Source organism: Theropithecus gelada, chromosome 5, assembly GCF_003255815.1.
Source record: "Theropithecus gelada isolate Dixy chromosome 5, Tgel_1.0, whole genome shotgun sequence".
Classification (NCBI taxonomy): domain Eukaryota; kingdom Metazoa; phylum Chordata; class Mammalia; order Primates; family Cercopithecidae; genus Theropithecus; species Theropithecus gelada.
In genome coordinates, this window is record NC_037672.1 from 1348697 (window position 1) to 1376593 (window position 27897).

The 27897-nt window shown below is 56.9% G+C and overlaps 1 protein-coding gene across 2 annotated transcripts in view; it reads left to right on the forward strand.

Annotated features, from left to right (window-relative positions):
* Positions 1-24917, forward strand: part of UVSSA (UV stimulated scaffold protein A) — a 43087-nt gene extending 18170 nt beyond the window's left edge. For both annotated transcript variants that reach the window (XM_025385838.1, XM_025385837.1), the window contains exons 8-14: positions 4551-4662; positions 14552-14696; positions 15216-15350; positions 18214-18397; positions 19025-19133; positions 21914-22088; positions 24002-24917. In XM_025385838.1, coding sequence (XP_025241623.1) covers positions 4551-4662; positions 14552-14696; positions 15216-15350; positions 18214-18397; positions 19025-19133; positions 21914-22088; positions 24002-24095 — 954 coding nt within the window. In that variant the 3' untranslated portion in view covers positions 24096-24917. The remainder of the gene's footprint in view (positions 1-4550; positions 4663-14551; positions 14697-15215; positions 15351-18213; positions 18398-19024; positions 19134-21913; positions 22089-24001) is intronic.
* Positions 24918-27897: the final 2980 nt, after the last annotated feature.

A 27897-nucleotide genomic window follows, 5' to 3' on the forward strand; every position in this document is an offset into this window, starting at 1 on the left:
GGGACCCAGGGACAAATGCCAGTTTGGCTGCCCCAGGAGAAGAGGCCACCCTGGCCCAGCTCCATCCATCTGGAGGGCAACAGACACCCAGGACTCCCGGCCCGCATCTGGTTGACAGACGTATGTCTCCATCTGGCAGGCGACCCTGGGGACCTGGCAGAAATTTTGCCCCCAGCCTGGCTCTGGAATCGACCTCCAGGCATCCTGTGAACCTGAGGCCTCCTCCTCTCACGCCCAGGAAGGCCCCCAGGCCTGTGGTGCTGTGGCCCTGGCCCCTGCAACTGGGACTCCAGGAAGCGGCCCGAGGCCCACCGTACTGGTTAGCAGCTCCCAAGGACAGGTCTGTCTGAGCCTCATCCCTAGGAATGATCTGGGTTAGACGAGAATGGGAAGAGGCCCACAGCACTGTGTTTTGTGATATTCTTGTAAGAGCGTATTGATGAGTGTAGATTTTATAGTAAAGAGCCAGTTGTTCTAGAAAGCAACGATTTGCCTCAGCAGAACCTCCAGGCTCTCGTTTCAGAGGTGAGGACGCGCCCATGGTGCTGTGTCTGTGTCCAGCAGGTTCCGCTCGGCCCCGACAGTGCTGCCCGCCAGGTGCCCTTCCCACACGCTTACTGTGGTCAGCCCTGCTCCGCGCCGCCCTCCGTCCTCTCAAGGTGCGTCCCTGGCAGCCGGAGATGCACATGAGATATTGGCCTGGCCGGGCAATTTGCACGGCCTTCCAGGGAGGGCATTAGCATATAAATAGCAGATGCGATGAGGACCATCACAGCTGAGCACGTTTAATTTTTAGTTTATAAGATAGAATGGGTTTTTAAACGCATAGCCATCAAGGCGCTGAAAGACAAATGTAGTTTGGAACTCACTTGTCTGACGAGGCCTTACATCATTTTTTTTTTTTTTAAAAAAAGGGAAACACACACACATAAAACTGAACAAAAGTAATTTCTTGGGTGAAAAGTAATTGAGACCGCATACCAAGTTAATTAGATCGTACAAAATTTATTTAATGGCCCCAGCTGTATCTCCCAGCCTGCGTGTGGTGGACGGACCTGCCCCTTCACCCGGGCCTCTCCTCTTCCTTTCCTTCTCAAATAATTAGTAACCTCGCCACCCTACTCCTGTGAACTGATTGCATTGTATATTTTAGCCGTTTTATTGCTTGTTTAATTATGATCGTGGAGGCTCATTTTTCTAAATCCTTTTAAGTGTGGGTGAGAATCCATTTGTATGAAGCCAGCAGAGGCCCCAAGTGCTCCTGCCCGTCTCACCGTGGTGGCCGGGACTCCTTTGGAGGCACCCTGTGCGCGGGCGGTCTTGGCTCTCCGTGTCGAGGGTCTGTAGCTCCCGTAGCTGCTGCACTGTGGACCAGCCTCGGGAGGCTTCCAGTGCCTCGCGGGGGACTTGGCCCGTTAGGGAAGGTGTGGGCACAGGTCACAGTCCCCTTGGGAGGGGCAGCCTGCGGGTAACCTGTGCCTCCCACGCCCCTGCTTTATCTCAGGAAGCTCAGCTTCCAGGTCAGGGTCAAAGCAGATTGCTCTGAGAACCTTTTCCAAACCTAACCTCATTTTGTAGACATTTCCGATCCCAGCGCCGCCATAGGGTGTGTGATCTCCTTTCCAGGATTCTTGTTTGTCCAGAGCCCCCCAGCGCCAGTGCCCAGCCCCTCGGCAGGGCCTGCAGACACATGGTGCTGGCCCCCGGCTCGTCTGTCCCTGACCTTGAGGGCGGGTGGCTCTTGCTTGTCACCACTTGATGATTTGACTTCTTAGAGGTGAACTGCAGGCATGTGGAAGGGGTGCTTCATGTGGGGTCTCACCCTCCCTTTGGGCTCCGTGCGCTTTGAGGCTTCAGGGAGCTCAGTCCCCAGTGACCACGCTGTTCCTGTCCTCCGAACAGGCCCCTGAACAGCCACACAGCGTCCTGGGCTCCCAGCTTGCCCACCGTCAGCACCCCCCCGCCTGTCCCTGACTTTCAGTGTGCCCAGCACCGGGTGTCGGAGGTGACCGCACTGTGCGTCTGTGGGTTTCAGACATGAGAATTTATCCCGTGTGAATTGAAACCTGAAAACAGCAGCTTTCAGCCTTCCGTTTAGTATTAACAGTAAAGTCCCTAAATCCTGAGTTGCTGTGGTTTGAGGGGCTACCACAGCCTCTAAATAGTTTCAAGCTGAAATATGGAGATGGTGGCTGTGGTGGGCTCTTGCCCGGGAGAAAGCCCTGGGGCTTCCTTGGAGGTGAAGGGAAATCCACCCACGGGCCTGGCTGGTGTTAGAGGGAGCCGCTTACCAGGACCAGGGTGGCCTCATCAGCGCTAATTTAAGAACAAAGGGGAACCCAGGGCTTCTAATTTAATCACAGAAATGAACCATTATTTGGGGAGAAAGAAGGTATAATTCCTAATAGTTAGTTTAGCGGTTGAATATTTTTTAGGAAATGAAAACTTGATAAAAGTCCCCGATGAAATTCAAGGGTGCGAGCAATAAGCATAATATTTTTTGAAAATGACCCCCATATTTAAAATCTGGCACTATATGTTATGCATTGTAGCACCCGGTCCACATCTACCTTTTAGAAAATTAAAACACATAAATTCTGTTTAGTGTGTGATCCGCGCTGCACTGGCTGAGAACCGTAATGCCCTGAAACCTTGGGCTGCTCTCCACCTTTCATAAATTCCTGGCAGATTCTGTACAGAAATAATTTTCAGGTCCGTGGCTTGTTGTTATTCAGACGTGATGGATCGCCATCATTTGCTCAGCGCGGGAGTTAAGTGCCCCCGTCATTTCCAAAGAGTATAATTGGGACGTTTCACAGGTCAGCGGTGGAGACAGGCTTCCCTTTTGATCAGTGTTAGACTGATAACAAAAATTACAGTTTCCAGTGATTAATGTCTGCTGCTTCCCAGATGCCTGGCAGTGGCTGCTCCCAAACAAAGTGCACTTGGTCTGACGATCGGGTGCTGGGGCCACCTGCCGGCAGGGTGCTGGTGCCCGGGCCCTGCGGCCTTGTGTGGCCTGGCTCTGTGGGGGCCACCTCCCGGCAGGGTGCTAGTGCCTGGGCCCCGCGGCCTTGTGTGGCCTGGCTCCGTGGGGGCTGGATGTGGAGCCACGGTCTCCTGCTCACCCAGGCTTCGTCTCTGGTGAACATGTGGACTCCTGCCCTGGGGGTCAGGGGTCAGGCCCCTCTTCAGTTGTCCTTCCTCCCTTCAGGAAACAAAGCTGCGATTGCAGGCGCCTTTGAGGTGTTGATGCTGGGAATGCTTTTTAGAGATGAAGGTGTGTGTCGGAGTGATTCTGGTTTTCGGTTTTTCTCTTATAAACCAGTTAACAGTCTCCTTGCTTGGCGTTCCTCTGATAGGAATCTCCCTTCCGGGAAGTTTCCCTCAGCTCTGCTGTGGGAACAGGAACGCAGGTGCCTCTACCCCAGGGCACCCCCACCCCGGGGCACCTCCACCCTGGGGCATCTCCACCCTAGCCACCCCAGGGCACCTCCATCCTGGCCACCCTGGGGGCATGACCCTTAGCTGCCCTAGCAGCCCTGCCAGCCCCTCTCCTGGCCTGAGGGAGCTGAAGGTGAGGAATGACCACCCTGCTGTGCTGAGCCCACACCAGGTTTGTGGTGGGTGAGCTGCAGAGGCGGGGCTCTCAGGGAAGGATGGTGTGCCCTCGGGGCTATGTGTGAACTCCCACACCCTGTCCTGGGCCGTGGTGGGGCTGTTGGAAGGATGCAGGCCAGTGGAAAGGTGAGGTGGAGAAGAGTTTGCCCACGGCCGCATCTGAGCACATGGATGGAGCAGGCGGTGCCAACCGTGTGGCCATGTTACTAAGCAGTGGGCTTGCTACCGCGTGCACACAGAAGCCAGTACTACAGCAGCAGCTTTTGGGAAGAGAAAGGCTTTTTCAGGGCAGGCAGCCTTTTTCTCATGGGAGGAGGGAGGCGGGGGTGGCCTGAGGGCTCTCCAGACTCAGTGAAGGATCCCCTACACCTACCCTGGCAGAGAAGTGACCTTGTCAAAAGGAAATTGAGGTGGTTTTCATGCAAGCCCTCAAGGACAGAATGTTCCAGAAGTACTTGTCCCTTTCGGTCATCTGACATGTTGTTGTCACACCAGCGCCGCGGGAGAACCCTGTACGGGGAGCTAGCCCTGGCTGTTGCCTGAGAGCAGATGCACCTGCTCCACCTGGTGGGAAGGTGACTCCCCTAAGCCACGGGGGCGCGGCCACCCTCGCACCAGTGCGACGCATTCCACATGAGGACCTCACCTCCCACAGGGACCTGGGGAGTCAGCCAGGGTTGCAGTTCATGGTTTTGACGTAGACTCTAAACAGCCCCCAGCGCAGGGGCAGTGCAGAGGTGGTGTGATGTTGGGGAAGGAGAGCAGCCTTGGAGACAACCCTAACTACAGTCCAGCTGTGGCTGGTGCTGGAGCCCTGAGCGGGAGAAAAAGCTCCACAACAAAAAGCCATTTCCAGGGCTCTGCCCACTGAGAGCTGTGTTCATACACAGGGTCCGGGGGTTGATCTGTGCTGGGGCATCTTTCCACAGACGGAAGCCCTGGGGGATGCGGAGGAAGATGAGGATGATGAGGACTTTGTGGAGGTCCCTGAGAAGGAGGGGTATGAGCCCCACATCCCCGACCACCTGCGCTCTGAGTATGGTGAGCAGTGGGCCCTGTCGGAGGGTGCCTGGGTGGAGGGTCCCCCACTCAGGATGTGGCCCCTTGGGATCCGTCTTGTGGTAACTGCTGCTTTGGTTTAAAATGCTGCTTTTCCTGCCCATGATCGTAGCCATGAGGCTGAGAAGTCGTGTGCATGCTTTTCCTCTGTGCTCTGGCTCCATCTCGGGGTCTCGCGCCTAGGGTCCTCCCTGCAGCCTGCCCCAAGGTATGCTCCCTCTCCGGTGGTCCTGCTGGTCCTCCTCTGCCAGGCAGGCCCTCAGGTGCCCAAGTCTGGGGCAGGGGCCATCCTACTCTTGGTTCTTGTGTGTGGAGGCCCCAGCACACCGGCCTGCTCTAAGGACGCAGCGGGGCAGGTCCTGACCTCCCTCTGCCATCAGCAGCCCTGCTCAGGGACAGAAAGGCCTCACGCACAAGGGTGGGCTCCGGTGGGCTCCTTGAACTTGAGGGTTGTGGGTGTGATTCCCGCAGCTACAGGAGCCGCTGCTGGCAGGTGGGAGGGGCCGCCACCCCACACCCTCCAGGCTCCCCTCCCTGCTTAGTCACAGGCATCCCTCCTCACCACTGGTGATGCCACAGACTCGGGTCTGGGCCCAGGGCTGCTGTGCCCTCCACAGCAGGGAGCTCCTGTCATTCTCAGGGAGCACTCAGGAGGTGCTGAGTGCTGCCACAGCCTGTGCTGTGCCATCGAGGGCTTAGGTTTTTCAAAAATACCTCCCAAAGCCACGTTCCCATGCCACACCCAGGATTGTGGCCCTCAAGGAGGGGCGTGGGCCCAGGTGGGTCTACTCTTCAAGTTCCCCAGAGTACCCACAGTGGTGTTTGCATGGAGGGGAAGCAAATGAAAACAAGACCCTCAGCTTTTGTGTGAAATGGGCAAGTTGGTTTGAATCAGAGTATAAGAAGAGATATAAATTTGTTAAGAGAATTTAGATGATTAGACAACTCATGTGTGAAATTATGACCCATTAAGGGTGTCATGCCAGATTAGCACAACCAGGCTTCTAACGATCTTCCATTTGTATGGTCCTGTTTACTGGGGTCCTGCTGTCTTCTGACCCGGGGCCACCCAGTGAGGGCCCAGGCTGTGAAGGCTGAGCTTCTGGGGTCAGTGTGAGCTTGAGGGTCTGGAAGAAAGCCTCAGATGCCTGGGGCCAGCTGGGACCTCTCTCTGGGCACCATTGTGGCCTGGCCCATTCCGGACAGGGTCCCGTGCTGCTTCTCCAGGGGTTCTGGCCAGGCAGGCAGAAGCCGAGGGACCTGCACGCCTCTCCCCGCTACCGACCTCACCGCGTGAGACCCCCGTCCCCCGCCAGGCCCCAGCCCCAGCTGTGCCCTCCCCGCACCCACCTCACTGTGTCAGACCCCGTCCCCCGCCGGGCCCCAGCCCCAGCTGTGCCCTCCCCGCACCCACCTCACTGTGTCAGACCCTGTCCCCCGCCGGGCCCCAGCCCCAGCTGTGCCCTCGTTGGGCTTCCCCCGTCCCCACCTCACACACTCTTCCAACTCCAACGTCCACCTGAAATGGCCTTTCTGCTGATTCCCCACCTTGGGCAGGAGTCCCCATGCCTGACATGAGGGCCCTGGGGGTGCCTGAGCATGCTGTTGGCCGCTGCAATCGCTTTCCTGGCTCTCGGCCGCCCTCAGGTGGACCAGGCTGTGGGTCCAGCCCTAGGAGCACCGGTCGAAGCACAGAGGTGTCTCCTGGAGATTCTGCAGCTGGGGCCTAGGCAACCATCTTGTCTGCATAGGCCCACCCTGACCCGGCCTGCTGGGCTGCCTCATCTCCTGAATCCCTTCTGGGCGTCTTCAGAGTCTGGGAGCTGGCACTGACTCTTGGCCTATAGTGTCACTGACATTTCCTGGCCCTGGGTCTCTGCACGGACCTGTTACGATGGCTTCTGAGCCCTTTGAGCGGAAGTTACATGTCTTAGACAGACGGGGTGATGTGTGGCGTCTCAAAGGCAGAAATCCCCACTTCCCCTAAAACCTGACTTGTGGCTCTAAATTATCCAAAGCAAGGCCAGAAGCAAAACTCAAACGAGGTGACTCTCCCCAAAGAACAGAGCGGTCTCCTTTCATTAGAAGAGGTGAGGCTCCCTCCGGCCTGTGGCCAAACACAATGGTGACGGCGCTCACTCGTCACTAGGCCTGGCCGTCCCCTCCCCACTGGAGCCCAGGGGTCCTGAGTCCATCCACAACAGCGTCCAGCCAAAGGGACCGAGCTGCACAGGCCTTGCAGCCCCTGCTGGGTGTGCCGGGACACCTGCTCTGACACAGCCCTGCTGCAGGTACACCTAGCCTCACAGGGTCACACGTAGGCACTGGGCGTGGCAGTCCTGACTAAGCCCCACTGGTGGGCTGTCCCAGCCTGACCCTGGTTGTGAAGGCACCTCCAGATGTGTGTCTCTAGCTCAGGCCCCAGGCTCAGCAGAGCAGAGATGAGCTGTCCCTGCTGGGTCAGTCCTGGTCCAGGGAAGTGTGCACAGCTGGGGCACTGGCCACCGGTTCTTGTCATTGCAGCTGCAGGTCCCCACAGCGCCCTCCTCTGCTGGCTCCAAGCCTCCTCCACTGCATGGCATCTGCCCCTTTGCTCTCAGGGCCCACGCATGCCCGGAGGGGAGGGTGCCTTAGAAGCTGGGGGCTCCATCACAGCCTCGCCTGGGGCAGGCAGAGGCCCTGGTAGGTTTATTGCCACTGATTGACTTCTTGAAGTGGGAAGGCTGACCACCTTCTGCCTTCAGCCTTGAAGGTGCCGACGGCCCCTGTAGGCCTGGCCTGGGTGTCCTCGGCGGCACTGCTGGGAGTCGCCTGGGTGCAAGTGTGCGGCACCAGCTGTACCAGCCCCAGGCGAGGGCTGGAGGGCCCAAAGGAGGGGCAGGCCCTGGTGACAGAGCTGCCCTCTGGGGTGTGCAGAGGGGACTCCCCGGCCCCACTCAGCTTCACACCCCAGGGGTCCCAAGAGTGCCGGAGGCAGGGACCAGGCAGGAATTGTGGGGGCAGACGCGGGGCCAGCTCAGTCCATAACATGAGTTTATATTCTGTTGCTGTTTTTTCAATTAAACGTGGGCGAATCTGAAGTAGTTAGATTTAGTCTGAATCCACACCACGGAGGAAACCCGTGCTCTTTTGCTTGCTCATTTCTTTCTCTGAATTTTCACTGAGGGGCCTTTATCTTCCCCTTAATCCTACCATTTCTGTCAGGACATAATCTCTTTCTCAAATTTACATTTTAATTACAAGGCCAGCTGAACTAGGTAAAATCAATAATGTCAGCGCTGGGCAGCCCGCCTGGGCGCAGAGGCCCCCGCCTCTCCGTTTCCTGCCATCGATTCCCTCCCGCACTGTCTGCTTTGGTGCTTCAGGCAAATAGGTGCCACTTGGCCAATTTAAACAAAAAAGGGGATTTGGACATTTTTATGATTCTTTCTAAAAACAACCGTGGGAGTGAATTTGAGCCAAGATGCTGGACTCAGTGAGACGCCGTGCGGGCGGGGCAGGCTGGGTTCGGCTGTGACGTGTGGCCTCTTGTTTTCCAGGAGTCATTATTCTTCCTGAAAATGCGTGCTCTCGGTGCCTGAGGAATGCTGTCTGCTTTTTGGGGTTTTGCTTTGAAAGTATGTCAGTGAGATTGATTTTCCACGCGATGCGCAAGTGGGAGTGTTTTTAGTGCCCTAAGTATTTACCCTGCTGTAACACGCTTACCCATCTTTTTAATGGTTTAAAACAACAAATCGATGAAAAATATATTTCATTCTTGTAACTCTTAGGAATTCTCATATTGATCTTTTGGCTGTGATTGTATCTAAATGTCACATTGTTCACTTATCAGTCTTGCCTCCCTCACTGTGAGCATGCACGTGTGTGTGCGTGTGTGTGTGCATGCATGCATATGTGTGCGTGTGCGTGCATGTGTGTGCGTGGGTGCGCGTGGGTGCGCGTGGGTGCGCGCGCGTGTCTGCATGTGTGCGTGTGTGTGTGTGCGTGTGTGTGTGTGCGTGTGTGTGTGCATGTGCACGCATGTGCTGACAGCCCGTATCTGTGTCATGTGCATTTCTAGAATACTGAGGGGCACTTGGCAGGTCTGTGAGTAAAACCCAGGACACGGCATTGAGTGCCAGGGCTGAGCAGGGGCTGCCCAGTGTCTCCCGGGTGCGCGCCTCGGGGCTAGAGGTCCGGCCCTGTCACCTGCTCTGTGGTGGCTCTGTCTCATGTCCTCTGCTCTCAGCCCCTGGGCACCCAGGCAATGGGAGCAGCCCCGCAGGCATGCAGCCGTGAGCAGGTGTGCAGCTGTGCATGGCTCAAAAGAGCTCCCGAGCGGGACAGGCACCTTCTGTAAAGGGCCAGAGCGCAGTCTCTTCAGCTTCAGGGGCCACACGAGGCCTTGTCTCTGCGTGTAGATGATGGGTGTGACTGTGTGCCAGTAACACCCTATTCATGAAAGTAGGCGGTGGGCTGGACTTGGCCCACAGCCACAGGCTGGCGAGCCCTGAGCACAGGGTGTGGCGTTTCTGCATGTGCCAGACTGACCGCTCCCCAGAGAGCTGGTGGCCAAGTCAGAGGTGGCTCCAGACTGCCCAAGTTCTGTGAGCCCTTTCAGAGAGGCAGTTTTTCCCTCCTCTGCAACTCAGGGATGGGGTTGGTGGGCCACCTCCTTGGTTTCCAGGATGCTTGTCAAGCGCCTGAGCAAGGCCCTTTGTCCTTACCCACTTCCCTCCCAGGAAGCCCTGCACAGGCAGCCTTGCAGTACCCCCACTTCTCACGCTTCCTCATTCCCCTCCCAGCTCTTCTCCAAACAGAGCATTCCTGGCTATGCAGATAGGTAAGTGGAGGCACCGGGGGTGTCCTCAGAAAGCCTGCCGTGAGCACACGTGTGTTCAGTGACAGCATGCCTGTAAGGACGTGCGTGTGTGGACATATACATGTGTGTATATACTCAGTAAGCCTGCACAGACAGAAGGCCTGCATGCTCTGCAGCTCACTCGTGTTCAGTGAGAGCGCGTCTGTGCGTGGACCTGTGTGTGTGTGTGTGTGTGTGTGTGTGTGTGAGATCAATCACGTGTACATGAGTTTCTGGGCGTCTGAGCTCTCTGGCGGCCTCTGTTTTTGACGCTCTGTTCTGTGGTCTCAGAACACAGTCTGGGCGGTGCTGATTCTTGGGAGGTGACTGAGGCCCCTGTTGACTTAGTACTTGGTTTTCTCTCGTCGGTTCTGCATGTGTGTTGGAGAAGGACTTGGATATTGTATTAGTCCATGTTCACGCTGCTGATAAAGACATACCCGAGACTGGGCAATTTACAAAAGAAAGAGGTTTATTGGACTTAACGTTCCACATGACGGGGGAGGCTTCACAATCATGGTGGAGGGCAAGAAGGAGCAAGTCACATCTTACGTGGATGGCGGCAGGCAGGGAGAGGGCTTGTGCACAGGAACTCCCGCTTTTAAAACCGTGGGATCTTGTGAGACGCATTCACTCTCACGAGAACACCACGGGGAAGACGCACCGGCTCCCTCCCACCACGTGTGGGAATTATGGGAGCTACAGGATGAGATTTGGGTGGGGACACAGAGCCAGACTGTGTCAGATAGGAGGTCTCACGGTGTCTCTTAGTTTGGTGGTTTTGACTGTGCTGTACAGACCTCCCATGATATGGCTCATTCTCTGCCCAACGGCCACTTCCCAAGAGGGTTCGCCGAAGTCCCCACAGTCAGGTGTCTCTGCACCTGTAGCCCCTCAGCATTGCTTTTTATGTTTTGAGACTGCATTTGTAAGTTACATATCTGTTCATGTTTATTACATCTTCAAACATTCCTTCTTTTACCCTCTTATTTTTTACCTAAAATCTAGTTTTTCTAGTACCCACATAGGACCTTCTCTGTCTTTTAGTCACTGTTTTCATAGTAAATCTTTTTTCATCCCTTTATTTTCAACTTTTCACTAACCATTGTATTAAGTGGGTCTTCTTTTTTTGAGACGGAGTCTCGCTCTGTCGCCCAGGCTGGAGTGCAGTGGCCAGATATCAGCTCACTGCAAGCTCCACCTCCCGGGTTTACACCATTCTCCTGCCTCAGCCTCCCGAGCAGCTGGGACTACAGGCGCCCACGACCTCACCCAGCTACTTTTTTTGTATTTTTTAGTAGAGACGGGGTTTCACCGTGTTAGCCAGGATGGTCTCGATCTCCTGACCTCGTGATCCGCCCATCTCGGCCTCCCAAAGTGCTGGGATTACAGGCTTGAGTCACTACGCCCGGCCCTAAGTGGGTCTTCTTTAGATGGCATATTGCTAAAGACGTCCACTCCGGAGTCTGTCTTTTCGTTAATCTGAATCTGTTTAGTTAACGGTTGTCACGAAGTCTTCAGAAGACACATCTGGCGGCCTGTCATGCGTCCACCCGTCGCACTTCCTCTCCGACTTCAGCCACCGTCCTCGCCTCGTTTCCTTTCTCCCACTGTTTATGTGCCTCGTTGTTCCGCTGGTTTTTATTCTTCAGATGGTCACTCCTTGTTGTGGAAAGGATTTACACACATACGTACCATTCACTGTTTGTTTCTAGAGTTTCTCCATTACTGTACTATTTCCTGCGTAAGACGAATCACCCAGCACCCTCTCCCCACGTGTGGCCTCCTTCCATCCCGTCACATTGAGTCGTCCAGAGCCAACTTCATTCTGGTTGATATGAACACTTGGGTTTGGGTAGGAACAGGCGGGAGTCAGCTTTACAAAGTCATGTGCTCAGTGTTCCTTCCGAGTCTCTGCACTCACCTCCTGCGTCTCTGCACTCACCTCCTACGTCTTTGCACTCACCTCCCACGTCTCTGCACTCACCTCCAATGTCTCTGCACTCACCTCCCACACCCCTGCACTCACCTCCAGCATCTCAGGGCACTCACCTCCCGTGTCTCAGGGCACTCACCTCCCGCGTCTCTGCACTCACCTCCCGTGTCTCTGCACTCACCTCCCACACCCCTGCACTCACCTCCGGCATCTCAGGGCACTCACCTCCCGCGTCTCTGCACTCAATCTCCGGCATCTCAGGGCACTCAACTCCCGCATCTCTGCACTCACCTCCCACGCCCCTGCACTCACCTCTAGCATCTCAGGGTACTCACCTCCCACGCCCCTGCACTCACCTCTAGCATCTCAGGGTACTCACCTCCCACGTCTCTGCATTCACCTCCTGTGTCTCAGGGCACTCACCTTCCGTGTCTCTGCACTCACCTCCTGCATCTCAGGGCACTCACCTCCCGTGTCTCTGCACTCACCTCCTGCATCTCAGGGCACTCACCTCCCGTGTCTCTGCACTCACCTCCCGCGTCTCAGGGCACTCACCTCCTGCGTCCCTGCACTCACCTCCCGTGTCTCTACACACTGAGTGCTCATGTCTCAGGGCACTCACCTCCCGTGTCTCCACACACTCAGTGCTCATGTCTCAGGGCACTGCCCATGTCTTGCTCCACCCCCCTGGCTTTTCTTTGTGACTACTGGCTGTGAAGGTGTTTTCAAAGCGGACCTCACCATGGCAAACCTCAAAAGGACTCATCTCCATGAGGTCATCGTCCTCTGTCTACACAAGAAGCGATCGTTTAGCTGGCTCTAAAACTCTGAGCTTGAACAACTTCTTCCGCACTTTCAAAGTGACCTTCTAAGATCTTGCATTCACAGTTGCTGTTGAAAATGTTGTGTCAATAGAATTTTTATTTCTTTGAAAGTATCAGCTAACTTACATGACCACAAGGTCCCCCAATAGGCCATCGGCAGGCTGAGGAGCAAGGAGATCCAGTCCGAGTCTCAAAACTGAAGAACCTGGAGTCCGATGTTGGAGGGCAGGGAGCATCCAGCACGGGAGAAAGATGTAGGCGGGGAGGCGAGGCCCGTCTCTGCTTTTCACGGTTTTCTGCCCGCTTTATATTCGCTGGCAGCTGATTAGATGGTGCCCACCAGATGAAGGGTGGGTCTGCCTTCCTCAGCACACTGACTCATGTTAATCTCCTTTGGCAACCGCTCACAGACACACCCAGGATCAATTCTTTGTATCCTTCAGGCAGTGGGGTTGACCTCAGTGCTCGGTGTTAACTGTCTCAGGCCCTGGTGTTCTTCGGTTTTCCTGTAGCGCCTCTAGCCATGGTTTTTCCTCTGTCTCCGTTGACTCTCAGTGAGCCTTCCAATTCCAGGAAAACGTGGCTCATTGTTTTTTCAACTATTTTCTGCGCTCCAATTATTTCTGTCTCCTCCCGGGATTTTAAGAGAGACGAGAATGCTGACACCTGCGCATCCCCCTCACCCCTTGGAGCTCTTAAGAGAGTCCTCCGTGCTTCCTCCCTCGCTGTCTGCGGTCACCTGTGTCTCACTCTTGCTGTGGCCGGTCCCCTCAGCCATCCAGCAAGTCCTCTGCACCTGACAGTTTTCGTTGCCCTTCGTCTTTAGTGGAGGCGTCTTCAGGATCCCCCCTCCCCCCTCCCTTCCTGGCCTCTTGCTCTGTCTCCGTAGCTTCTGGGGAGCGTGGCATGGGCTGTGCACCTCCTCGCCCGAGCTGCTGGTCCATTTTCTTTCTGTGGATTCCGCCGCGGCCAGGACGCCTTACTAGGTCCGTTTTCTTTCTGTGGATTCTGCCCCAGCCAGGACACCTTGCTCGCTCCGTTTTCTTTCTTCCATGGCAGCTCTCCAAAGTCTGGCTTCCCTGCAGTCCAGGTTCCTCTGGGGTCTTGAGCCCTGCTGACCGGCAGCCCACAGGGGTGGACAGGCTCAAGTGCAGCCTTAGTTGCTCCTACAGCAGGTTTGGGGAGGTGGGTGGTGCCCTTTGTCCTAACCCATAGCCTGCTGGCACCTCCTGTGCCCCCTGCCATCCTGATGTCCCAGGACACCAGCTCAGACAGCCACTAGGGAGTATAGGCCCCTGCCCTGAACGAGAGGCGCCATCAGGGTCAGGGTGAGCCCCGTGGGGCAGCCTGAGAGCCAAGCCCAGGACGTGGTACAGGAGGAGGGGAGAGGCCGGTGAGGGGAGAGGCAGGTCAGGGCCCAGCAGTGTTGGAGAATCTCCTTGTCCTGCTCCGGGGACCCTGGGTGCACGCTGGGCTGCGGAGGCCAGGGGCTGGTGGCCTCGTCCCTGTCTGTCTCTGTGGGACGTTGGTGAGACACAGCGCCATGGCCTTGTCTTGCTGGCGGCGGGCTGGGCCCTCTGCGACAGGCACTCCCGGACGGCATCTTGCTCACTGGAACTCAGCCTTTGCCTGGCAGACAGAGGGAGGGAGTTGCCAGGGCCAGGGCCGTGGCTCTCAGAGGCGCCTGCTGAAGCTGTGGTACAGCCCAGGTGTTTCTGTGGGGACGCAGGGGCTGGAATCCCCGCTAACATCGCGGTTTTACCTCGGCGTGAGACGTGGGTTGAAACCCTGTGTGGAAGTGTGCGTTCTCTTCTCCTTGAGGACCATGTGGACACCCCGTGGGTGGCCTTTCCAAGTGGCTGCCGCCTCAGGCCTGGGGGCTGGGGAGGGCTGCAGGCTGCCTACATCTCACGGGCACAGAGTGCTGGGCAGTCTGGGCTCTTGCTGCTGCCCAGCTTCTTTACAGCCTGGCAAATCCGTCTGCTCAGGCTGGCCCTTCTGCAAAGCCAGGTAGCACAGTGCGTGAACTGTATGGCCACAAGGCAAGACGGCCAGAGCCCCCAACGCACGCCACGTTCTGGCAGAGCGTGGCCTGAGCTGCTGCTCCGGGCCTCACCCTCGCCCGTGAGGTTCAGATAGCAGGCACCCACCTCAGGACTGTCGGAAGATGGAACACGCTAACGCGTAGACGCATCCTAACTGCCCAGTCTCGCGGATGTGCCTGGCGGGTTGTGGGAGTGGTGGCAGGGAGTAGACACGTGTCTGTTTCAGGGCTGGAGGCAACACTAGAGAAAGACACAGCTGTGCGGGGCTTGCGGACAAGGATGAGGAAAGACGAGGAGGCATCGGACCCTACGTCTGCGGCTGCTCAGCTGCGGCGGCTCCGGGAACACTTGCCGCCACCCTCGTCTGCCAGGTGACTCCCAGTGTCCTTTGTGCTGAGCCCCTGCCTGGCACTGCCACAGCCTCTGCCCAGAGCACTGGCTGGCCTCGACAGGCTGCTCAGTGCCTTCTCTGGATATCTTGCCGGAAGCCTGGGATCTGCACCCCCGGCCGGGTGAGCACTGTTGGTGCCATGTTTGGGCTTGTCAGTGCCAGCATCAGCTGGAGCCTGTATGGGGCTGGGCCAACAAATACCCTTCCAGACACTGCTCGTGCCTCTGAGAGGAGCCCCCAGGGCTGGGGTTTGAGAGGCAGGTGTCAGGTCACCCCTGGGCCAGGGCGAAGAACTGCAGACCAGAGGCCAGCCAGGGCCCAGAGTTTCTCACAGGACCTCAGTGGTGGCTCTGAGGCCTGGGTGTCGTGTGGCAGAATCCATTGCTCACCTGAGCCGACCTGAGGCCCCGGCCGTGCTGTGAGGGTGGAGAGGGAGAGGCGGGTGGCTGTGACAAGCACCAGCAGCACACAGTCAGGATGTCCTGCTCTGTTCCTGTAGCCCCCCCAGAGTGTTGCCACAGCCACAGGAGGCCCAGAAGCTGGCAGCAGAGCGGGCCCGGGCGCCCGTGGTGCCCTACGGCGTGGACCTGCACTACTGGGGCCAGGAGCTCCCCACAGCTGGGAAGATCCTCAAGTGAGTCCCCATGTGTCTGAAGTCACATGGCACACAGCCAGGGTCCCAGCCTGAGGAGGGGCTGCTGGCTTGCCAGGCCTCCCTGGGTCTGAGGAAGCTGGCCCCGCCTCCCAGCTCTGCCCCACCTTCCGGGCACCTGGAGGGGCACAGGGATGGGCCTCCCCTGCTGAGTCAGCTCCTGGAGCCCAGCAGGGCTTTTGTGAGCCTTTCTGCTGCTGCGTCGGGGGCCGTCCATGGAACGTAAGTGTTATCAATCCTGTGGGAACAGCTGGACGAGAAACTGCTTCCCTAAAGGCGGCCCTGGGGCCCACTGAGTTTGTTCTGCTTCAAACTGCAGTTGGCTGAGGTCGAGAAGAAACAGCCGTCCCTGCCACACATTGCCACCAGGGGTGCCCCAAGGCCAGCACTTGGTTTTGGAGCCTGGCAGGTGACACCCAGCAAAGCTCCCACCTAGAAGCGGATGCCTGCCCCTCCTCCCACCTGCCTGGCCTGTCCCCAGGACCACAGGCTTTGCCCTGACCCCCTGGGCAGTTGGGCTGAGAGAGAGGACTGAACAGCTCCTGGTGAGGACCCGGTTAGTCCTGGATGGCACCAGGGCCCTGCTGGGCAGGCCTGGCTTCACGCTCCACCTGCCTGGCCCGTCAGCACCACACACCTGGTGCATCAAGCTCATGGTTTCATGTTTCCCCCAACTGCCTGCACACTGCTGCAGTGGCCGGCTTGATGGAGTTGCAGCCTGAACATGGCAGTGGCCTGGGCTGGGGAAGGGCCCCGTGTCAGCCGCGTGGGTGGAGGTGTGTGGGCTGGTGCAGGAGATGGCACCTGGGTGCCATGTATGCCCCACAGGCAGTTGAGGGCCACACTCCTGCTGTCTGGCCCCTAGCCAGGATGGCAGAGGCTGCTCACCCCACATTCCCTTGCCAAGTGGAGGGGTCCTGCCCTCTGGCTCTCTGCCACATTTAGGAATCTGGAGAGCCTGGGCTCACCCCTTTCAGCCAGGAAGTCAAGACGATGAGAGTCCAGGAGGCCAGGGCCTGGCCAGGCCGTGGTGGGAGACAGGGCTGATGGGGCTGGCGTCCCTGGGCCCTGGAAACAGCTCGTTCTCCACAGCCTCTGGAAAGACCCCTGCCTGTGAGGGCCTCGTGGCCACAGGCAACCACTAGAACGAAGCCTTGCTGGTACACAGAGGGCTGGCGGGCCCCGGCTGGGCGCAGTGGCTCATGCCTGTAATCCCAGCACTTTGTGGAGGCCAAGGCAGGTAGATCACTTGAGGCCAGGAGTTCAAGACCAGCCTGGCCAACATGGCGAAACCCCGTCACTACTAAAAATACAAAAATTAGCCGGGTGTGGTGGGTGCCTGTAATCCCAGCTACTCAGGAGGCTGAGGCAGGAGAATCATTTGAACCTGGGAGGCGGAGGTTGCGGTGAGCTGAGATCGTGCCACTGCACTCCAGCCTGGGCGACGGAGCAAGACTCTGTCTGGAAAAAAAAAAAAAGCCAGTGGTCCTCAGCCAGGGGAGCCGAGGGGAGTATTCCTGCGCCTGGATGGGGAGGAAGCAGTGGAGCCCGTGGTGTGGCTGCTGTGCGCCGGGTCACTGCGGTCCACGGGGCGTCTCTGGTCCGAGTTCTGGGTGGCAGAAGGCATTGCTGCTTCTCACACGGGGCCTCTCCTGGTGTGGCGGGAGGCGTTTGGGCAGGCGGTCAGGCACCCTCGGGGGAGCCGCATGGACCCCTCCTGACTGCAGGGCACATGGCCAGGTGTTCTTCTTCAGCCCACCAGGGCTTTGCCCGAGATGCCTGTCCCTGTAGTGGGGCCAAGGCCCCAGGCAGCACCTTCTGCCTGCGTTCCCACCCACTGCCTTGTCCCAACCCAGCCTCATCCCAGACCAAGGTGGGTGCAGAAATGAGGTCCAGGCAGCCCCAGGGCAGGGCCTCCTGCTAGTCCTTCTCCCTAGTGTGGGCCGTGCCTGGGGCTGTGCTCCTGTCTGTGGACCCGGGGCGAGGGCAGGGCTGCTGGGCTCTGCTCCTCCAGCACCCTCGGGCACAGGGTGTGGCAGCCCGGGAGCCTTGGGCAGAGCCAACCGTTCCCCAGTCAGCAGGCGGTGAGTGGTGTCTCTCATCACTGGGAGCCCTTGGCACTGTCCATCTGTCCTCCCCGGTTCCTGCTGGCCCCAAGTGTGGCTGTATGCCCTAGAAGGAGGCCTGGTGGCAGCACAGGGACAGTCGGGTCTGTGTGAGTTCCCCTCAGACACTTCTCCTCTGCCTGGGCATCCAGGTGGGCAGGCGGCATAGTTCTCTGAGGCCAGCCTCCTCTGAGGCCAGCACACCCAGCTCCCCCATCCTGTGGCATCCACAGGAAAGCATCTAATCAGGCTGGTGACAGCAGCAGAACATGGGACCGGACCCGCCTGGGAGACCTGGGACTCCTGGGAAACCCAGGGCCACGGAGTCTGGTCTCCAGCCCCTGGTCCCTCTGTGCTGCCGAGGGCTGAACAGCCTCCACTCCTTTTCCTGGGTGCGCTACCGCGCTGTCCTTACGCTCCTGCAGTGGAAAGACGACCTTCGTGTGCATGTCCCGTAAACCTTCAAGGTCACGCCTCAAGGACCCAGCAGCTATCGCCCTTGCCCTGTAGGGAGAGCCCATCCTACAGGTGGCAGTTGTGCCCATGGTCTCGCAGCTGGTTCATGTGGCGTCAGAATTCAGACCCAGGCAGGAGTGACCATGTTCTCCTGCTTGGGTGCTGTCTGCAGGGTGGGGTGGCTGGGCTGCGGTGGTTTGGCCTTCTCCTGTGCCTGCACCACCTTGGCCACGCTCCTCTGGGATCCCTGCAGATGCTCTGAGGGCCTCTGGCTCTGTCTGCAGATCTGACTCCGAGCACCGCTTCTGGAAGCCCAGCGAGGTGGAGGAGGAAGTGGTCAATGCCGACGTTTCCGAGATGCTCCGGAGCCGCCACATCACTTTTGCAGGGAGGTTTGAGCCTGTGCAGCACAGGTGTCGCGCCCCGAGGCCAGACGGCCGGCTCTGTGAGCGCCAAGATCGGCTGAAGGTGAGGCCGTGGCCTGAGGGTAGGGGTGGGCGTGGGCTGGACCAGGGTGGGGCAGCAGGAGGGGTGCTGAGCCCCACCTGCCCCTGCCCTGTGTGGGGAAGCACTGAGAAGCCCATGGTGGGCCAGAAATTGTCCGTGGCGGGCAGAAATTTCTTAGCTGTTGGCCATCAGAATGGTGTCTGGGGCTCCTGCCCAGGGCCCTGAAGTCTGCCACCTGGGTACACGGCCTGGGGACTCTCCAGTGGCCGAGACACACAGTGTCCTCCATGGTTGCAGCCCGGGTCTGTGCTGGGCCTGGGCTCCTCAAAAGTGAGGAAAGGCCGGGGGGCCAGGGCAGCTCCCAGTCTGGCAGCTGGGCATGGTGCAGGGGGGTTGCTGTGGCCGTGCTGGCGTGAGGGAGGCCTAAACTCTCCACAGCTGCCCAAGAGCTCCCGGCTCCAGGGGGAGGACAGAGCCACCCACACGACTCTCAGGACGCCCTCCCCTGAGGATTCCAGAGTTGTGTACACTTTGGCTCTGCGATGCTGCCCTCCCTGGTCGCTGTTTGTGCCTGAATCGCGGTGGGGGCAGGTGGTCGAGGCGGGTGGACCCCTCCCCGCTGTCAGCCACCATGTCCTCGATGTGCAGTGCCCTTTCCACGGGAAGATCATTCCAAGGGACGACGAAGGGAGGCCACTCGACCCGGAGGACAGGGCTCGCGAGCAGCGGCGGCAGCTGCAGAAGCAGGAGCGCCCGGGTAGGTCTGGGCAGGCAGGTGGGGCGGGCGCCGTGGGAGGCACAGCCTGGGACTCACTGCCACTGGCTGCCTGGGGCACGTCTGCAGTCATAGAGCACCCACTCTGCCAGCTCAGTCCACAGAGCTACACGCCCCTCAGTTGTAACTGGTGGAATCAGGAGGGGATGCTGCCCCGAGGGTCTTGGATTTGGGAGCTCCAGAGGAGTCTCCAGCTTCAGGGGGAGTTACGTGTTCATGAGACCCCGACCGGGAGGGGGGCACCCAGAGCCCCGAAGCCACAGGTGCCATCTGTGTGGCTGGGTCCTGCTTCCTCGTGTTTTCAGGCAGGTGAAGGCCTTGAGGCGAGAGAATTGATTGGGCTGAGCCCGGAGTGACTTCCAGGAACCCCTCTGGCCTCCTCAGCCATGCCCCGCACCTGCCTCAGTGTGCAAGTGGTCAAAGCTCTGTCCAGGAGGCGTGTGGCCACTGCTATGGCAGCAGGAGTGTAGGTGCCCAGAGGCCCTGGACAGCAAGGCCACTGTGGGGCAGCACTGCCACATCAGCAGGGCCCATCTGTCTGCCCTGCCTCCCCCCGGGCTCATCTGCCCCCCCATGCCTCCCCGAAGGCTCATCCCCGGGTGGGGGTGCGTTTCTGTTTTCCAAGGAAGACTTTGTTTTTAGAGGCCCTGGCCAGCCTCAGACTCTCTCTCTCCTTTTTAAATCTGATTTGTCTTTTTTTTGAAGCAGGGTCGTTCTCTGTCACCCAGGCTGGAGTGCAGTGGCGCAATCATGGCCTCCCAGATTCAAGCCATCCTCCTGCCTCAGCCTCCCGAGTAGCTGGAATTACCATGCCACCGTGCCCGACTAAGTTTTGTATTTTTATTTTTGGTAGATGTAGAGTGGCACTGTATTGCCCAGGCTGGTCTTGAACTCCTGGACTCAAGCCATTCTCTTGCCTCACCTCCCACAGCGCTGGGATGACAGGCGTGAGCCCGGCCCAGCCTCAATCCCTCTGGAGAGTGGCCACGCCTGCAGGCTTGGCCCTGGCCTGAAGCGGGGGTCATACCTTGTCTTGAAGAGCAGTGCTGGGGGCCCGGGGGCCCTTCCAAGCCGTCTCTGTCGTGGCTCCTAGGCATCTTGCACTCCGGTCATGAGAGGCGGATGTTGAGTGCAGCCTGAAGCCCAGAGGCAGCAGCTCGGCCCTGGGCGGTGGGAGGGCCCTGACCTGCTCGTCTCTGGGTGAGGCCTTCCCTGGGGGCTCACACTCAGGAGCAAATTAAGTGCCTATTTTTTGTGTCAACCCTGAAGAGTATCTGGTTTTCCAGCCCTTGGTGACTTGTTAACAAACAGGTATCAGGCCGCGGGCTGCGGCCAGCGCTGGCCAGTCAGATGTGAAATAGCATCTCTTTACTAACTACAGTATTGATCCCCGCCTCCCTCGCACACGGCGCAATTTTCCTTTCCCTGGCGCTAACCTCAGTGACAATGTGCGTGTGCTGCAGGGCCCGTCAGCGCCCAGGAAGGCGCTTCCCAGCATCTATTGATTTTCCTCAAAGGCTTTTAAATTGCTCCTTCATTTCACTGAGACGCTCGCTCCATCTCTACTGGGTGCCGGCGCCTTTTCGTTGTGTTTAAACAATTGCTCCATTCACTGGGTTCCTAAACTGTGACGCCTTCTTATTACTGGGAGATAAACTGTTTGGACAGTTTTCCTTAATCTTGGATTAATCGTTCCTGTATCTGAATTGTGGGCCCCGTATTCCTTCACTTCAAAGAATCCGCTTGGGAGGCCTGGCCATCAGTCCGAGGCATAGGCATCCCTTCAGGGATGTGCCTCCATGGCCTGGCCGCCCCCGTGGCCTGGTCCCACTGGCTCAGCTCATGGGGTCCTGTCTGCAGGAGCAGGTGCCTCTGGAGCATCAGTGCCCAGCCCCCTTCTGCGAGCCGGGGTTGTCTGTGAATCCCTCGGCCATCACAGTCCCGTTGGGTGGCCTCTCTGAGCCCGACCAGTACCACGCCTGGTGGAGGCCTTCCTCCGCCTTGTGTGGGGAACCCCACAGGAAGCCTGGGCCTGTGACCCCTGAGGGCCTCGGTGCCCATCTGCACAGTGGGTGCTGTCAACCTGGGAGGCTGCCCAGTGGGGCTGGTGACATTTGTGTCCCCTCACGGCCATAGGGCCTCAAGCAGACAATGCCTGGCTTGCTTGGGAAGGGCAGTTCTGTCTAGGAGAGCCCCACCCTGCATTTCTGAGGCCTGAGGCCAGGTCATCTTTGGATCAACGAAAAAGAAAAGCCCTTTGCTGAGCATCATGCTTGGCCCAGCCCTGCCGCACATACCTCCCCACCAGCAGGCGGGTCCAGCAGGGCACAGTTGGCCTAGTGGGGCACGGTCCAGCCCGCAGGCAAGGAAGTAGCTTGCGGATGGCACCAACCGCCAACCGCTGGCCTTGGCCACCTTCCAGCCTGGGAGGTCCATGGGTGCCCTAGCAGTGGCCTCTGGGCCCAGCCCTGGCTCCCCATCTCTGGGTGGCAGGGGCCTGTGGGGGTGTGGGGCGGTGGGGACGAGCTCTGTGTCACCTTCACCCCACGGGGACCAGCGTGCCCACCCTCCCCAGCCTGTTGCTCAGGGAACCCTGCCCGCCGAGCGTCCTCTCAGGCTTGCTGGTGCCAGGGTACGGCTGTAGGCAAGCCCCCCCAGCCCCGCTGTCAGGACGAGACCAGGAGCCCCTCCTGGGGGCCTCGGGCAAGACGGGCTGTGGTCAGTGCCAGCTGTTTCCTGAAGTGCGTGAGTTTTGTTTGCAGAATGGCAGGACCCTGAGTTGATGAGAGACGTGGAGGCAGCCACAGGGCAGGATCTTGGCTCGTCCAGGTACAGCGGGAAAGGCAGGGGGAAGAAGAGGAGGTACCCCAGCCTCACCAACCTGAAGGCTCAGGCCGACACTGCCCGCGCTCGCATCGGGAGAAAAGTCTTCGCCAAGTAAGAGTGGCTGCTGGGTCACCTCCCACCGCGTGGCCCCAGCGTGAGGTGTTCGAGGGGGGCCATCTGAGCTCCAAGATATTCCAGGGACCTGGGGCCTCCAGGGGCTCCCCTGCTTTGAGTTCCCCTGGGGGACCACCCAGCCTTTCCCCTGGGAGGGGCAGTGCCAGCCGGCAGGGGCAGCAGGCAGGGTCTGGTCAGGAACGCCCCTGAGCATTCCCCAGGATAAGGGGCTCGACTGCCAGGCACCGTCATCCTCGCTTCCTGGGGGAGCCGTGTCATGACACAGGCCTTGGCTGGTACAGAGTGAGCCCCCTCGTCTCTCCCTTGCCTGGCTGTGCCCCCAGGTCAGTGCCTGCGTATTTCTGCAGCGGTGACTTCAGGGAGGGTGGTGACTGCAAAGGTGGCCACAACAGAGGTCCACGCATCAGCCCCAGCAGAGCCCAGTCCCAGCGTGGCTGCTCTGAGCACTGGCTCTGGGAGGCTGGCCTGGTGTCTCTGCAGCCCAGCGTGGGCCTGTGTGACTGGTGAGGCCTCGGCAGGGCCAGAGTGCAAAGCCCACCAGCCCGACATCCCTGCATGCGGTCTGTCCGCTGGGGCATCAGCCACCCACACGGCCTTGTGTTTCTGTCTTCACATTGCCTTTTTCTCGCCCAAGAAAATCCAGAATGCTTGCTTAGAAGCCACCTGAGGCTGCTAACTCCCTCCCACATCTGTGCCAAGTCCCTGCTGGTGCAGGTTTATCTGGTAGCGCCAGTGAGGTGACCCCACCCATCGCCGTCCCAGAGACCCTCCCTTGGACACCCCGGAAGCTGCTGAGTGCGCCGGGCAGAGGCGGCCCCTCCTGGCCAGCATGACCTTGCACCGGCCTGAGTGGGCTCGGGCGGGAGGCGCCTTCGCAGCGCTCAGACCACGCATCCCCTGGGCTTGTGGGTGGTGCATCCACAGCCTTGCTTGGGTGGGGCAGGGGTGCTGGTGGGGGCTGCAGAGAGGCTGCCTGGGGCCCCTGGCACAGAGCTGGACCCATCACGTCAGCCAACCATACAAGGCGCCTCGGCCCCTGGTAGCTCACGATGGGGCTGTTTTCCTGTGGACCAGCCAGGGGCAGAGGCCAGCCTGGGTGCTGATGCCCAGGAGCAGGCACGGCCAGTGGTCCTGTGCCAGGCCTCCTCCCTGTGTCTCATGGGGACAGTGAAGCCCATGGCAGGAGCTGGCTCTTCACAGCAGCTGTGTGGCCCAGAGCCCTCCCCACAGAAAGGACCTGGGGTGACCACAGGCGAAACCCTGCCTTGAGGGGCCCCCATAGCAGTGCCTGGCAGCCCCACAGGGCCGCAGCTGAGCGGAGGTTTCACCACCTTGTGGCCTCAGGCCCTGCTGGCTCCACACCCTCGTGTGTCCTGGCACCTGAACTGGTCAGCACAGCACACCTCATCCCGCTCCCCGGAGTGCCTGCCCCGCCCACGCCCTCCCTGCTGCGGCCCTCCACATTTCCATCCCTGGCTGTAGAGCTGTGTGTGCAGCCGTGGGCAGGGCCATCCTGATGCCTCCTGGCTGCATCTCCTGCAAGGCCACTCCCCAGGAGACCAAGAGGGAAGCTGTGCCCTCATCGTGGAGTGTGGGAGGCCACAGGAGAAGTGCCAAGGTGGGGCTGGGGCCACCTTCACCGCGCAGAACGACCCGCCACAGACCCCAGCTCTGGGACCTGGGTGGCCCTTTCCAAGCCTGCCTCTGTCTTGGAACAGGGCCAAGGGTCCCGTCGCCCATCTTTCTCTGAAGGTGGCACCCACAGGCAGTTAGCATCCAAGGGCAGCAGCTGCCCCAGGACCAGTGCATAACCCTGGTGATGCCACCACTGGGAGCCCAGGCCCCTGGCGGAAGCCTCCCAGGTCACATCTTGCCTTGTTTCCCCACAGAGCAGCTGTGCGGAGGGTCATGACAGCCATGAACCAGATGGACCAGAAGAAGCACGAGAAGTTTTCAAACCAGTTTAACTATGCACTGAACTAGAGAGCTGGGCCCAGTGCACTGGCCATTAGCACCTTCTCCCTCTGCCAGTGTCTCAGGACAGCAGAGTGGGCGTGGGTCTGGGCAGTAACTGTGCTTTGGCTATTACTGTGTTTGATGTAAAGAAATGGCACATTGAAATGCCCTGAAGGTCTGGCCGTGCTGCTGCGACAGGGTTTGTCGTCATCTGGTGATGGGTCTGTCCTCGTAGAAGAGGCCCTCGGGCCTGGAGATGTGAACACAGGCAGCAGCCCTGCTCCAGAGGACATCTGCGAGTCCTCGTGAGGCCAGTGCGTGTCGTGGTGCGGGGTTCAGCACTGACAGCGTGTGCATGCAGCTCAGCTTTCAGAGCTTGCATTCCCCAGCTGGGAGGCGACCACTCAGAGGAACTCTGGGAAACCCACTTTTATGCAAATGTTGTTTTTAACACAAACACAAAGGCCAGTGAACCGTTCACTCATCTGCTTTCTGTTTCTGGCTTTTCATATGACATGTGGCCTCTTGTGCCTGGCTTCTTGCACTTGGCATTCTGTTTTCAGGGCTCATCCATGGAGTTCCCCTCTGACGCATAAAACAAAGGAGGTGAAAACCTGTCCATGTAGAAGCTCGTGCACACATGTCCACAGCAGCGTCGAGGGTACTGAACATCTCCTGTGCTCACGGGCCGTTTGTGTATCTTCTTTGGAGAGGAGTCTGTTCAAATCTCTTGCCTGTTTTTAATTGAATATTTGTCTTGAGTTGTAACAGTTTTTTTCTCTCTCTTTTAGAGATGGGCTTTTGCTCTTACCCAGGCTGAGTGCAGTGGCACGATCATAGCTCACTGCAGCCTCAAACTCCTGGGCTCAAGCCTCCTCCCACGTCAGCCTCCCAGGTAGCTGGGACTACAGGCACACGCCACAACGCTTGGCTAATTTTTAAAAATTTTTGTAGAGACGAGCTCTCACTGTGTTGCCCATGGTGGTCTCGAACTCCTAGCCTTAAGCAATCCTCCTGCTTCCGTCTCCCAAAGTGTTGGGATTACAGGCATGAGCCACCACTCCTAGCCAGGAGTTTATTTTTTTATTTTTTATTTTTTATTTTTTTTGTTGAGGCGGAGTCTTCACTCTGTCGCCCAGGCTGGAGTGCAGTGGCGGGATCTCAACTCACTGCAAGCTCCGCCTCCCGGGTTTACGCCATTCTCCTGCCTCAGCCTCCTGAGTAGCCGGGACTACAGGCGCCCGCCACCTCACCCGGCTAGTTTTTTGTATTTTTTAGTAGAGACGGGGTTTCACCGTGTTAGCCAGGATGGTCTCGATCTCCTGACCTCGTGATCCGCCCGTCTTGGCCTCCCAAAGTGCTGGGATTACAGGCTTGAGCCGCCGCGCCCGGCCTCTTTTTTCTTTTTCTTTTTATTTTTTTTGAGACAGAGTCTCGCTCTGTCGCCAGGCTGGAATGCAGTGACCCAATCTTGACTCACTGCAAGCTCCACCTCCCGGGTTCACGCCATTCTCCTGCCTCAGCCTCCCGAGTGGCTGGGACTACAGGCGCGCACCACCACACCCAGCTAATTTTTGTATTTTTAGTAGACACAGGTTTCACTATGTTGATCAGGCTGGTCTTGATCTCCTGACCTCGTGATCCGCCCACCTCAGCCTCCAAAGTGCTGGGATTACAGGTGTGAGCCGGCGGCCGATTTGCAAAAACTCTTCCATCCTGTCCTTTCACTTTCTGGATAGTGTCCTCTGAAGCACAAAAGTTAATTTTGATGAAGTCCAGCAATTTATCTGGGTTTTCCTTTTGTTACTTATGCTTTTGCTGTCACATCTCAGAAGCCATCGCCTCATCCAAGATCACAGAGATTTACACCTGGTTTCTGATAAGCATTTTATAATTTCAGCTCTTATGTGTAGATCTTTGATCTGTTGTGAGTTAAGTTTTGTGTGTGGTATAAGAGCCCGCATTCTTTTGCCTGTGGATATCCAGTTGTCTCTGCACCATTTGTTGAAAACATTATTTTTCCCCATTGAATTATCTTGGCACCCTTATTTATAATCAATTGACCAAAAATGTACAGGTTTATTTCTGGGCACTTGACTCTGTTCCATTGACCTTAACCTTATGCCGGTACCACAGTGCCTTGATCAATGTTGCTTTGTTGTGATAAGTTTTACTTTGTTCTATTTCAAGGCTGTTTTGACTATTCTGCATTCCTTGCATTTCCAAATGAATTTTAGGATCTGCTCATCAGTTTCTTCAAAAAAAAAAAAGCAGCTGAGATTTTGATAGGAATTACATTAAATCTAGAGATTGCTTTGGGATGTATTACCATCTTAATATTAAATCTTCTGAGTCATGAGCTTCTGATTATCTTTCCATTTATTTGGGTCTTTAAATTTATTTCAACAGTATTTTGTAGTTTTCGGTATATAAGTCTTTCACTTATTTTGTTAAATTTACTCATATTTTATTCTTTTTTATTTATAACCAAAGGATTATAAATGCAATTATAAATTATTAAAAGATTATAAATCGCATTTATAAAAGCAATTATAAATGTAATTGTTTTCTGAATTTCATTTTAGGGCTGATCATTGCTAAAATGTGGAAGTACAATTGACTTTTGTGTATTGATCTCGTATCCTGCATTCCTTGCTAAACTTGTTTATTCATTCTAATTAGTTGTGTGTTCCTTAAGATTTTCCATACGCAAAATCATGTCATCTGCAAACAGCTGTCTTTCTAATCTGGGTTTCTTTTATTTCTCTTACCTAATTGTTCTGGCTGGTACCTCCAGGACAATGTTGAATAGATGTGGTGAGAACAGACATCCTTGTCTGACTCTTGACCTTAGCAGGAAGCTTTCAGTCTCTCACCATTGAGCGTGATGCTAACCGTGCTGTTTTGTGTAGATGCTGTCTACCAGGTTGAAGAAGTTACCTTCTCCTCCTAGTTTGTTGAGTGTTTTTGTCATAAAGTGTTGAATTTTGTCAGATGCTTTTTCTCCGTATGTTGAGATGACAGTATAATTCTTGTCCTTTACTCTAGTGATACGGCATATTACATTGTTTATCATATGTTGAACCGACCTTGCATTCATGGGGTAAATTCTACTTGTTCGTGGTATATAATCCTTTTTTTATGCTGCTGGATTTAGTTTGCTAGGATTTTGCATCTGTATTCATGAGGGATATTGGTCTGTAGTCTCTTTGTGATGTCTTCGTCTGACTTTAGTCAACGTCACTACTGGCCTCATAGATTGAGGTGGGAAGTGTTCCCTCCACTCCTATTTTTTGGAAGAGTTTGTGAAAGATTGTTGTTAATTATTTAAACATTTGGTAGAATTTACCAGTGAAGGCTGGACTTTTCTTTGTGGGATTTTTTTTCCCTAATTCAGTATCTTCACTTATTATAGATCTGTTTAGTTCCAGTAGTTTGCATCTTTCCAGGAGTTTGTCCCTTTCTAGGTTCTTTGTTGCAATCTGTTTATATGCAATTGTTCATAGCATTAAAAAAAGTGTTTTTAACTGACAAGGTCTCACTCTGTTGCCCAGGCTGGAGTGTAGTGGTGCAATCATAGCTCACTCCAACCTCAGACTCATGGGCCCAAGTAATCCTCCCACCTCAGCCTCCCCAGTAGGAAGGACCACAGGCATGTACCACCACATCCAGCTAATGTTCTGACTTTGTTTGGTTTGGTTTGGTTTGGGACAGAGTCTGGCTCTGTCACCCAGGCTGGAGTGCAGTAGCACAATCATGGCTCACTACAGCTTCGACCTCCCAGACTCAAGCAATCTTCCTATCTCAGCTTCCTGAGTAGCTAAGACTT